The sequence below is a fragment of the Drosophila arizonae genome, chromosome 4 (genome assembly GCF_054131065.1).
Source record: "Drosophila arizonae isolate 15081-1271.41 chromosome 4, UAZ_ARI_1.0, whole genome shotgun sequence".
Classification (NCBI taxonomy): Eukaryota; Metazoa; Arthropoda; class Insecta; order Diptera; family Drosophilidae; genus Drosophila; species Drosophila arizonae.
The window spans coordinates 6865101-6878291 of record NC_142924.1 but is presented as its reverse complement, the minus strand read 5'-3'; the positions used below and the strand labels follow the sequence as shown (position 1 = coordinate 6878291).

Below are 13191 nucleotides of genomic sequence, written 5' to 3'. Positions count from 1 at the left end.
TTAGTGTCATATAATATATGTATATATAATTATACTTAAGATTCTTAGCATTTTTAGTCAAATATGTTTTGTGAAATTTATATATAAATTTATAGTTACATTTTACAAAATTTATTTGTATGTTTTAAAGCATTAAATTAAATTTTTTCAAAATATCTTTTATATTTAAAATGAAGCAAAATTTCTATTTAAATTTTGCTTTAATCACTTTATAGCTATCAAATACTATATATATAAAGTTGGGGAACTAAACCTTTTTTAGGGTTTTATTTATTTTTTGGCAGGCTAACAGAGCAATATTATGTGAGCCACCTGGTTTGTTTTGTAGGTGGTCAAGTGTAAATATTTTATTTATACCAATATCAACACGAGAGCCGAGAAACCTGACAGAATATGTGTGAGCATTATAATCGTTAGGCTTCTGGAAAAATATTTAAATAATTAATTAATATATAAAAGTGAAGTAAGTATTGATAGTAACATCCTTTAAGGAATCCGAGCCCCAAACATACGTCAAGAGTTAGTCCCGAAATGCACAGCTAAGAGGCCATCAAATTCCTATTGGTTTTCGTCATATGCACACGTTCCAATCAGATTCCAGCTAAAGTCCCAACTAAATGCAATTCAAATAAACAATAAATTCAAGCCACTGTATATTGATGGATTTTCGTTAATTTATTCAGATAATTTGATTTAGGCATATATATACTCATATATATATATATACACATATCTGTATGTATGTATATAGTAATTGCCATGCTTTTGTTTCCTGGTATGTATACGTATTTAAAAAATATGCACAATTCGATTAACTAAGTTAAAGGTTTTTCTTGTTTCTAGAAACTAGTGTCATGTTCCGAGTTTCAACTTGGTATAGGTGTGTGTATGTGTGTGTTTTGATTATATACTTGGATTATAATACTGGCTTCAGCTACCAAAAAGACATAAATATATATTTATATATATATATATATACTTAGGCAAATTACAAATACTTTGGTAATTTTTCGATTTTTTTTTTTTTTTTTTTTTTGGTTATTCTTCTCCTTCTTGTTGTTGTTTTTGTGGCGAGCGCTTTCATACATTTTCGGAATTTGACCTACATCCTTGGTTTTTTGTTTTTTGTTTTTTCGCTAGAACATCGAGAGACTCTACTGGGGAAATAAGTTATCTTAGATTTCGTATATTTGTATACACAGATATTTCATATTTATATATAGTTAAGTGATGCATCCATTGGTATTTTGTTGCCTATGTGTGTGTGTGGGGGCTGAGCGAGATTAGTTTAGTTGTTGAGGGAGCGCTTGCCCCAGCCAGCGTGCAGCTTCTGCCATTGATCGCGCTTGCCCCACATGCCCTTCAGATTGTTCCAGGTGGGCTCGCGCTTGCCCCAGGCACCTCGAAACTTGTTCCAGCCCTGTGCCTGACGCCGCTTGCCCCAGGCAACGTTCATGTTCTTCCAGGCGCGCTTCTCCATGCCATTCTCCGAGTTGAACTCATCGGCGTCTTCAAGGGAAGTCGATGGCTGCTGCTGCTGCTGCTGCTGCTGCAGTTGCTGCTCCTGATTGTTGCTGGCCCAGCGCTCGAAGGTGTTCCAGTCGACGGTGTTGGTGCCGTCGGTGATGACCAGCGGCACAAAGTGTCCCGTCATATAGATCGAATCATCCATTTCCAGGGCAGCCGGATCGCTCGACGACCGTTTGCCCCAGGAGCTCTGCAGCGATTGCCAAGCGCGTTTGTTGTTGTAGAGATCATTATCGCCCAATTGCTCAACCACCTGATCAGTGAGTCCCGTGGCGGCCAGCTCATTGTTGTTGCCACTCTGGCCACTTGCCATGGCGGCTGCTCGGCTGCTGTGCAGAAAGAGCAGCAGCAGCAACAGCCCAAAACTCTGCGTCGCGCAACTCGAGCTGATTCCCGACTGAGCCATGTTCCTGCAAGGCAAAAGACGAAATGTGAATACGAAGTGAAAAATGTGAAAAATTGAAACATTGTGCGGGCAACTGAGGCGGGAGAAGTGCGTGGATCAATTAAGTTAAAGCGCCGTGTTGCCCTGTTTTCCCTGGGGCACGCAGTGGGTGCCTTTTCTGTTGCTCCTCCTGCTGCTGCTCCTGCTGCTGTTGCTGATGTTGTTGGCAATCATTTCCGCCTACGCCTCAAATTACAGCAACAAGCGTAACGATTTAGCTAAATAACCACTCTAATTGAAAGCGGTGGGGCGGCCGAGCAGTCAGCCGGCTGTCCGAGCACTCAGCTCCCGGTGGCAGGCCAAGTTCGAATGCCAAATGCCAACCGCTGCGTTAAAAGCCAACAACGCATAACAGTTACAATTTATGGCCTATTAATGGGCCATTGCAGCTCGGCAAATGAGCCAGAGGTAGAGGTAGCTCGCGGTAGGCGGCAACAGCGAGCTGCTAAAGCAGGCATTATACTGATAATACGCATACGCCGCATTGTACCACACGGATTTTTAACGCCAGCCCAAAAATGCATGAGTGTGTGTGAGAGTGTGTGAGAGTGTGTGGGTGTGCTTTAAAAGCGATACTGTATAATGATAGTAAAGCTTATGGATATGTTTGCTGTTGTACTTAAGTGGCTGCGAATTGCACTTGCGAACCAATGCACGAGCCGCACTTGAGAGAGACCTTAGAGAGAGCGAGAGAGAGTGAGAGCGAGAGGGGAGAGATAAGACTATGTGATGCTGCTTGGCACTGTTTGCCCTTGCTGCTTAAGAGGTTCAACTTATGCGCTGTCAGAGCTCTGAAATAAGCAATCACATGCCACCCATACACTGCCAGAAATGGGTGGATCGGGTGGTCTCTGTGTGGTTTGTGATATATCGATTACAATAAACATTGAATTAATTATAAGCTTTTGAAAGTGAATGTTGACAACTCTAGTTAGTTGTCTCTTGATCTGACTGAAGTCTTTAGAGTGGTATTTAGGCCTTTATGTTTCATATTGCTTACTCCACTTAATTTCCTTTTGCACAGATTTTTCAGAAATCTGTTTATGTTTCAGCTACCTCGTTATATAAATTGCCTATGAAGTCTTAGGCCTATTAGACTTACAAAAATACAAAAAAAAAATAATAATAATAATAAATGAAAAATCGAAATTAAAATATTAAAATTTGACAGATTTGTCATATTCAATTTACTAAAAAATAATTATTCAAAAAAAAAAATAAATAAATAAATAAATAAAAAATTATTTAATAATTATTCAATGTACAACAATGTAGGAAATACAAATTTTTTTATAGAATTCAGCTGCTATTTGGAAATTTTTCAGCTCTCAATAGCAAGAAACAAAATCACAGATTGCCCTTCAGATTTCAACTACTTTTGAATTCAAGTCTAGAGTTGCTTGCCCAACATAAACTTCATTTGGTCAATAAATGAACTACTCGACTAGCAGCTGCCATAAATATATGCATATCATCAAGCGAAATGCTTCACTGAGCTAATTACGCACATTACGCACTGTAAGCCAGCAGTAATAAAACCAAAAATTCCAGAGAAAAGGGCTTTTCCCAGGTTCTCGAAAAAAAGCGTAGCTATTACCACATATATCAATGGCAGTTAATAGTCTAGTCCCATCAGGCTGCGGGAGCAGCGGCAACTGGAGCAGGAGGCGTGACCTTATCGGTATCTAATCTAAGCGGGCGCCGATTAAACGATGCTTTCACATTGTTGCTTTATGGCAAATGTGGCTGGGATTGGAAAGTTAATTGGAGAGTCAACGGGCTGCTGCAGTTGGTCGTGCTGCCCGGATCTTGACTCTTGGCTCTTGGCCCTTGACTGATTGTCGACGGGGTTTTGGCTTTGGTTTTATGTTGTCTTAGTTTGCATTTAATTTGTGCGCTTGTCGTTGATTGATTGACGTCCAGGATGAAAGTTTTAGCGGCTTTGCGTTAAATTATAATAGATAGCAACGTCGTTTCGATAGGGCACGCATCAAATTTTATGACCCCACACACACACACACACACACGCACAGAGTCGTTTGGGGGCAAAGGGCAATCGTTCAACTGGGAGCCAGAGTCAGCACGTTCTGTAATTGAAATTAACTGAAAATATATTTATGGCTGTGTTAGGGGCTGACATGCCAGTGAATTGTGCTGGCTGAACCTCGAGCCCTTGGCCAACTCCGAGTGGCCTGTATTATTCAGCAGCTGCTGTCCAGGCATTATTCACGCTCATGTCGCCCGTTGACAAGTACAGGTACTTCTTCAACATCTTCTCCGACTGATGCGACTGCCTGGGCCGGGGCACATCCTTTGCAGCAGGAGCTGCTTGAAATAAATGTGCCCAATATACGTATGTACATATATATAGCGCATTTCACTCGCTGATTGTGTGTGTGAGTGTGTGTGTGTGTGTGTTGGCGAAGGCGTTGGTGTTTTCGAGAGGCGTGTCTCTGCTTGCGCTCTACTATTCATTGCGCCCTTACTCGAGCAGGCAACGCCAATATTTGCCAAAGGATGGCATTCGCCTATAAGTATTTTGTTTAAATAGGTACGCAGGCTTTCGGCCCACGTTTCTACGACATTTCATTTGAATAAAAATCATCGCGACTCGAACACGCAACAACGAAAGCTCGTGAATAAACAGAATATCCACAGAAGTGTAAATAAATTTACTAGAGAACCCAGCTACTGGGGCTTAGGAGCTCTTTTTTTTATTATTTCTTACTCTTTTTATTTGTGGTATTTCGGTTTTTGGGGACTTTTTTCTCTACTCTTCCCTCGCCCGTACTGCAGCTTTTTGTAACAGGCTTTCGATTTGCTGCTAATGTCTTCATCTTGACTGCCTAATATTTCAATTTTTTAATGCCAACAAATTTGCCTCTCGAGTTTATATAGTAAACATATTAAGCTTAAGCTGCGTCATTCCTGCAGCAAATATGTCAAATGAGCTCACGTTAATATATAAGTAAATTCACTTATAAGGAATTCAAATTTGATATATTAGAAACGATTAAATACCTAGTTCATGAGCAAGCTATTAGTAAATGAAATTTTAAATAGTGTATAAGTTATATTCGAGCTTATCAAATTTGTTTTGAAAAATTTAGACAATAATTAAAAATCTCTATAAATATTAAACAACTTTGAATTCTATAGATTAAATTAGGAAATACATTTTTTTTAAATATGTTAAATATTTTTTATCAAGTAAATATAATATGACAAGAAAAGAAAAATTGTATTTTTTTTTTAGGAAAAATAAAAATATATTATACTATATAAATGAAGAAAAATAAAACACTTTCAATAAAAAAAAATATATTTATATATATATATATATATATATATATATAATATATATATATATATATATATATATATATATATATATATATATATATATATAATATATATATATATATATATATATATATATATATATATATATATATATATATATAAATTTTTTTTTAAGAAAGTGTTTATTTTTCTTCATTTTCAATTTAATCGCTTTTTAAAACGGAATATCAAGAAATATATTATATAAACATTTTTTTATATTTTAAAAAATATGCCATTACAACTTCTATTTTTATGCTCCAAATACTTAATTTTCATTTTTGTTGAGGAAGTGTCCATTATACCATATTTTTTTAGCCACCACAAAATTAACAAATGTTGTAGGATTTTTAGACATTATTGCAATCTCTTATAACCTAAACAAATTGACTAAGATTAACTTTAAATAAGCGGATAGAATTTCAAAACTCGAAAAATTTTTAAAGCTATATAATGGATTTTAAAATCAAATTCAATCAAAATAACATTAGATTCGATTTGAAATATGTTGCATTAGTTTCAGGCTAAGCACTTTTCATATATTTTCTATTGCACCAATCACCCATATGCATTTGCCGTAATCAACTCACCTGTATGCTGGATTATTCGAATGTATTTGAACTGCCGGAAATGTTGCTTCGACTTCCGCTGTTTGTGGTCTATGCGCCGAGTGTAGGAGAGATCTGCATACGCACGCGTTCTATTACACTATAAATTTAGTTAAGCACGTGAAATGACTTTTATAACTGAATTTGTGGCAGCTGCAATTCAATTAGAACTGCTTTGGATGAACTGCCTCGTTGCTTTTCGCTTTGCACTGCGCTGCGGTTCGGATGTCTGCGCAAACCTGTTGATCAACTGTTAATGATACGCAGCTTGGCCGCGACGCCCGTTTATAAATCAAAACGGAAGCGAATCGCGACACGATTGCAGCGTACGAACGTGACACACGAAGTGCTCACACACACACACACACAAACGCGAGCGCACGCACACGCATGGAGCGAGAGAGACATGCACACAATAGCGAGCTTTGTGTCGCGCAGCTGGCGACTGCAGCAACGGAAGTGGCCCAAAAAGTGTTGCCTACTTAGTGGGGCAGTCAACAAAGCGTCGATATCCCCTGCTACTGCTTTAACTTGCTGCCACCGCACCCTGCCCCCCTCCCTTTGGTGACTCTTCCTGTTACCGCTACCGCTTGTCCTGCTCCTACTTTTAGCTCCGTCCCCCCGCCTATGGGGCCGTTTGACGAAACGAACGCATTGCGCGCTGAAGTTGATGGCACACATGCGCGCCTTTGCAATGTTTATTTGCCATCCCCTGGGAGACGCACACGCACAGGCACAGGCACATGCACACACATATATATACATATATGTGACCACGCGTAGGCTCATTCAAATTCATGTGCATGCTCCATTTGGTTAAGCTTCGGCCCGCCCCCAACCCCTGCCTATCCCCTACTACTTAGGCTTAGCCAACGCCCATGCTGACCTTTAATATTGAATGTACTTGTAACGCGAATCGATGGCCTGCAATTGCATTTCTTGGCCACACCAATTGATATATAATGTGTGTGTGTGTGTTTTTTTTTTCCATTTCGGGTGAATTTGCGCACAAGTAAAAACCCTTTTAGAGCTTCATGAATATTTATGATGGCCAGATGCAGAGCAGCGAAGCTGTTGCTTGTCTCTTTTCTCCTCTTTTCCACTTGTTTCCCTTGCAACATTTCAAAAACGTTTCTTCAATTACGAACGCAACCTTTGATACGGACAATTGTGTATCAGTGTGTGTGTGTGTGTGTGTATGCATGTTTGTCTCTTTTGGATATCAACAGGTTTTCATTTGTGCCATTTGATAGCCACTCTGGTTGAGGACGGCAAATAAACGATGATGGGAATATTTATGACAGTGCCACCTCTACCTGTGCGTATAATGAATGGGTTATGGAGCAGGCGTCGCACGTACGGGCATATCACACCCATCGCTCAACCGATAAGGAAGGCTGGTTGTGGCCCTTACGTAGTTACTAATTGATTTTGCCACTGATAAATTGGTTAGGAATAATGCTATCATCAAATTGTAGACAGCTACATGTGTTTTTTCTGTTTGGTCTTCGAGTGCGGCAATTGTAAATCACTTGACATTTACATGGAAAATATTAATTGACTTTGGCCTATTTCTTGCTACCCTATAATACATGCAATTATGTTATTAAATCGAAATCATGGCTTTAATGCTCATCTAGCTGCAGTGGCAGTCATGCCCTGCCGCGCGCGTTGAAGCCCTGCTTGTTGGCCAACTGTTGACCTCCCCGTCCTCCGGCCCCGTCCACACACAAACATATTTACTCTTTAGAATGGACACATTTCTAAAGGAATACCCTTGGTGCTTTCATTGTAAGATGAAGTAGCAGACGCTGTTGGCAGCTAATAATAATTTGTTTGCACTTTGCATATGCCAGCTGGCATCAAAACTCAATCACAGTGTGGGCAGCCGGAACCGAATGAATGAGAGTGCAAATTTAATATGACATTGTTGCATACATTTGTGACACTTCATATAACCTAACATAATTTATCATATACTTATGCATTTTAAAAACATGCACATTATTGAAAGTAAAATAAGTACAGCAATATCTCAATGTCATTTACGTAGTTTATATGCATTTGATATATTTCGATTTTCAAAAAATGCCGGTCAATGTTGTTGAATGACTGAAGCTGGCTGCTACACAACTCTTGTTGCTATCGATAAGCGACCTACGTAAAGTCTCATCACTTGCGGACGTGCACACCGGCTGAAAAATAAATAGAACTTGTATGGGTTTTTCTAAACCCAATAAATATTTCTGACATTTGTTGAATAAAAAGCTCAGAATGGATATAATACTGCCTGAGCAATATAATGAACAGAAATTTCTTGAGTGCGCTGCGAAAATACAGTATGACGAGTTCCATGCAGTAAGTATCACAAATGAGTCTGCTTTTTCTTAGCCTAACTTTTGCTTTTCTTTTGCTCTTGTGACAGAAAATGTTTGTGTTCTTTACGGATTTCAGCGATGTGGATGTCTATCAGCTGATACCTGATGATCGCATTCTGCAATTAATATACGGATGGGAAGCGTGCCATATACACAGCCGTGAATGCATCACTGAGGAACTGGGCCACATTGTTCGAATGCTGGCACATCATACGTTGCAGCTGTGGTTCAGCCAGGAGTGGATTGAGTGCTCCGAGAGCCTCAAGCGCATGCTGATTTACTACATAAGCAAGGGCCATACAAAGTTCAATAAGATTAAGGGACTATGCGACATCGACTGGCCATATATACTCAACTACCAAATGAACCCATGGCGCTTGCCTTACCTGCAGCAGATCTTCGCCAATTTAATGCTGAATAAACACAATGTGATTGAGCACGCTGTGCCGCCAGCCACGCCAGAAGGTGTAAATATTTACGATGTGTTGACTTGAATTAATCTTTTCTCTTCTTTTGGTAGATATAACATTTCTGATGCAGGAGCGATTGCATTTGATTATTTTGCGTCTATTGAAACTCTTCGATGCTGGCAGCTGGGAAGCTGTGAAGCAGCTTTCACTGCGTGTGCTCGCCGCCTGGCTGAAATGTTATCCAAGAACATGTGGCACTAGTTTGCCCTCTGAGCAGACGTCCATAGTATTGGTAGCGCATCTCTATCTGCTAACGGTTTTTGTTGCAGACGACAATCGTGGATATAACATTGATAATATGGTAGATATACGGAGTAAAATGCAGTGCACTGACTTTAATATATAACTCCCTTTGGCAGATGTACAACATACGCTTCTATGCGCAGAGCATGCAGGAGGCATCGAATACGGAGGCCATGGGCTACACACCAGCTAGACTGATTGCACAGATTTGTGTACGCTTGGGCCTGGGCAAGGATGGTTTCTTCGAGCACATAGTGTTCAAGAAGTTCCATTTGAGCCTCGTCACTTCATTCGCTGTCATGCTGGAGGCCTACACGAGCTACGTCCTGGGCAATCAGCTGCTAGAGCTGATGGCTCTCAATGAGCACGACTTTATGGCGCACCTAGCACAGTTCAAGGTGCTGATGCATCGCTATGTGGAGGAGCGTGAGAACAGCGAACGTTTCTTGCTCAATGAACTGCAGAAGCTTGAGTGCCAGCGCAACAGCCACGCACTGCCGCACACGGTGAATCTGAATCTCAACTATCAGCAACAGATCTGCAAGGGCAATCGTGCGAGCAATATAGGCAACTACAAGAACTACGATGACGATGAGAAACCGCTGCAGGATGTGGACGAGGAGCTAGACAGGCAAATAGATCCGGTCTTTCAGAATGTGCCAAACAATGAGGAAGTGTTGGACTTTGTGTACAAATTGCTGGCTGAGCGTGTAAGTTAACCTATTCCTATTTATATGTGTTATATTTTAATAATTCTTTGCTTTCATAGAAATTCAGAGGCTGGCAGTTTGCCAAGATTGCGATCCTTTTAAAGATAATTGGCCAGAAGCTGAATACAATTGAAGTTTGGCGCTATCATCCGGGCTTGACCACGCAATTCATGCTCAACCTGGAGCACAAGCTCTCTGATAACTATGCCGACCTGGCCAAGGTGTTTTCGGAGCACGCCTTCATGGAGGCTGAGTTCTGGCTGACTGCTTTTTATTTACATCCAACACGCAGCAGCTACTTTGAAGTCAAACGTTGCTCGCGCATTAAAAAGAAGCGAAAGGATGACGAGGAAGTTGTCTCTAGCAAAGCTGGCGCACGTCCTGATAAATTAGAGCATCATATCAAATATGAGCTGTTGAGTTCAACGATTGATGTTGATGAAATTGTTGCCATTACCAATCATAATGCACCTGTAGCTGATTATGATCCAATCTCCAAGGCGCTGCAAACACTGCGCCTGCCGCGCAGCATACTCAAGGACCTGCTCACGGTGGCCTTTCAGCCACGTAACAAACGCTACTCCTGGGCATTGGAATGGAATACTTTGCACGAACGCTGCAGCGCCCTGTTGAAGAGCACGGATCTGAAGCAAAAGTTCGTGGCCTTAAACATGGCGGAGGCCAATGATGATCTAAAATATTTGAAAATCGATTATGAAAAGTATAAAAATCGGCCTCAATTGGACTATGGCACCATCGAGGAGGGCTACGAGAATGCTGTGAGCACAGCTGACGGAGATGCTGAACTGAGCGCCGATGAGGATGAAGAGGCGCAAAAGCCACCTCGGGAGAAGAATGACCGGGACAGGAAGCGCCACCGAATACCGATTAAGTTCTGGAAGGAAGGTAATTAAGACAGATATACATACTATCAGTTGTAGTTATATTGACTCAATACTATGCTCAACAGTTTCTGAGGATGAAGATGAGGAGGAACAGGAATCTGACGAATCTGAGGCTTACTATACAGGCTCTGGAAGGCGCACTCGTTTTCGAGCAGCTGCCCTCGTGGCCAATACGATGATCAGTGACATGGATAGAGCCATGCGCAGTGGACGTCGTTCTCCTGCTGCCGAGCCACCAGCAGAGCCGAAGACCCAGGAGGCCGAGCAAGCGGTGCCCGAAGCTGAGACACCGAAGCCACCGCCGCCAGAGGAATCAAACGTGCCGAAGCGTTCCATTGGTGAGCTACTGCAATCGCAGGCTAAGTACACGAACGAAACTAGCGGCTTCAAAGCGTTTTCTGACATTTGGAGCTTCGAGAAGGTCGAACAGCTCAACGTGGAAGTGGATGACAATGTGCTCATGGAGAGTAATTCGCTGCTGAGTAAATTCAAAAGTTTGCAGGGCTTAAGACGGAACACATCAGCGACGACGACTCAGCTAGAGACGAGCAGGGAGAAGGCGTGCTCACGCACCAGCAGCCGTTACAACAGTGAGACGGACAGCTTGGAGTCTGGAGCATCGATGATGGCCATGCACGATGCGAACGAGTTCGAGGAGGGACAATCTGAATCTGTAACTGGCGTAAGTAAAGTGTTCACGCCCCCGCCGGCCCCAACTTCCGATTTTACAATGGAGACAGAAGTGTTGCAGCTCAGAGGAAAGTCTTTAACCGAAGAAGATGAGGCGGCCGCCAAAGCAATGCCGGGTGCCTTGGCGACGGAGGAGCGGACGGTAACGGACGTTGGGACGGAACCGGCGAATCAGCCAGAGATAGAGAAACAACCAAGCAATGAAAATGTCAAGCGATTCAAAACAAATGCTAGTTCAAGTCAGGAGCCAAGCTCATCCGTGAGTTCAGTTAGCGATGCGGATGCGCGACTGATTCAGGAGTGCTTGAGCCGTCAGGTGGAGGTGCGTCTGCACATGCTCTCACCACAGGACATTGAGCAGCTGCGTGGACTGAGGGTGCGCGTAAAGCGCACGAATCTCCACCACTATTACCGGGAATTGAAAACACAACAGGAACACAGCAGATCCTCGTCGACAAGCAAGCAGAGCCACACTGACGGCAGCAATGCCTCCACACCCACTTCGGAGCTGCAGAGTGAGTGCGCCAGCAGAAGCAAAGTCAAGAAGGAGTTTGTGCATATAACATCCGATTCGGCTGAGCCTAAGGCTGAGCCTAAGCCTTCGGTGCAATTGAAACGCTTTAAGCACATCACTTCCGATTCGTCCACAGAACCGGATGAACCGGCGCGTCCAGCCTCTCTGCGACGACGACGACGGAGTAACAGATGGAGCCAGACGAAAATCAAAGTGAATCCGCCAAAGTTAGCGAAGGTGAAGCACGTGACGGGCGATACGGATGTCATCGAACTCTCCTCGGAGTCGACGTCATCGTCGCAGTCGCCTGTGCCCGTGACCGTGAGCCGATTCCCAGCTATGGTGGTGCCTTTGGAATTGGATCCACTCTATGAGGAGGAAATCGTACCTTTCTGAAGATGGAAGGCATTTGCTAAGCTGATGCTGGTTTCTCTCTCTCTCTCGCTCTCGCTCCCCCGCTCACACACATGGCCCGGAGCTACGTGACTGGAGCGAATGCAGTCGGGGTTGCACGCCACACACACACACACACACACACACACACACACACGCACAGGCGCAGGCACAGGCACACAAGGCAGGGACAAGGATTGGGCACACACAGGCAGCTTGTTAAATTGAATTTGCGTCGCTTGTTAGAATGCAATTTGCCCGAGGCACACATACATGTATATTTGTCGATGCGAGTGTATTTGCTTTGGCTCGGACGGTGTTAGGATGTTTGATGAAATTATATATGTACAGAAGCCAGTTCATGGACAGGCACAAAGCTGGCATGGCTTTTATTTAGTTAACACTGCCTCGAGGCTATGTCTGCTTGTGTGTGTGTGTGCGTGCGTGTGCGTGAGTCTTGGGCGACAATTGCTGAGAAATTGAATGCGCCAGCTTCCATATAATAATTCACATACTTTCATGCTAACCTAATAAGCGCTCACACTTCAATTAACTGTATAATTGATACGCATTATGCCTACTCAAAAACCTTCAATTAGCCACACGCGTCCGATCGACGGCTGCCACTTGAGCCACCAACAACCAACACTGACAACAACAACAACAACAATAACAACGCATACACACACGCGCACACCCACCGACACGTGGCGCGTGGTGTGAATTTCGGTGGCAACATTTGAATTGCTGTAAGCCACATCCGACAAGCGGCGATTGCTTGGCTTACAATCTTTGCTTTGACAAGAATATCCTGTGGCTTATCTCATAGGTGTTCGAAAACGAAAAACCTCAACTGCTTAACTCTATTGGCTGCGTTTCTCTGGATTCTTCAGACTTATACAAACAAATGTGACCAAAAATGTAAATAAAGAAAAAGTATTAACAATGAAATTTTAAAATGTAATT

The 13191-nt window shown here is 42.5% G+C and overlaps 2 protein-coding genes across 2 annotated transcripts; one reads left to right on the top strand and one right to left on the bottom strand.

The window, feature by feature from the left end:
* Window positions 1–654: 654 nt before the first annotated feature.
* Mip (Myoinhibiting peptide precursor) lies at window positions 655–6193 on the bottom strand. The gene is made up of 2 exons (XM_018008966.2): window positions 5905–6193; window positions 655–1937 (listed from the first exon to the last, which is right to left on the bottom strand). The coding sequence occupies exon 2, from the start codon at window positions 1931–1933 to the stop codon at window positions 1289–1291; it is 645 nt and encodes a 214-aa protein (XP_017864455.1). The 5' UTR covers window positions 1934–1937; window positions 5905–6193; the 3' UTR covers window positions 655–1288.
* Window positions 6194–8074: 1881 nt separating this feature from the next.
* LOC108614530 (uncharacterized) lies at window positions 8075–13176 on the top strand. The gene is made up of 6 exons (XM_018008693.2): window positions 8075–8280; window positions 8348–8765; window positions 8821–9071; window positions 9130–9723; window positions 9783–10629; window positions 10694–13176. The coding sequence occupies exons 1-6, from the start codon at window positions 8197–8199 to the stop codon at window positions 12226–12228; spliced, it is 3729 nt and encodes a 1242-aa protein (XP_017864182.1). The 5' UTR covers window positions 8075–8196; the 3' UTR covers window positions 12229–13176.
* The last annotated feature ends 15 nt before the right edge of the window (window positions 13177–13191 follow it).

What these genes read in the sequence shown, in the direction of transcription:
- Mip (XM_018008966.2), bottom strand. Translation starts at nt 1,933, where the DNA reads ATGGCTCAGTCGGGAATCAGCTCGAGTTGCGCGACGCAGAGTTTTGGG.
- LOC108614530 (XM_018008693.2), top strand. Translation starts at nt 8,197, where the DNA reads ATGGATATAATACTGCCTGAGCAATATAATGAACAGAAATTTCTTGAG. An exon ending in GATATAACATTGATAATATG is followed by an intron (nt 9,072 to 9,129) that starts GTAGATATACGG and finishes TCCCTTTGGCAG; the next exon opens with ATGTACAACATACGCTTCTA. An exon ending in ACAAATTGCTGGCTGAGCGT is followed by an intron (nt 9,724 to 9,782) that starts GTAAGTTAACCT and finishes TTGCTTTCATAG; the next exon opens with AAATTCAGAGGCTGGCAGTT.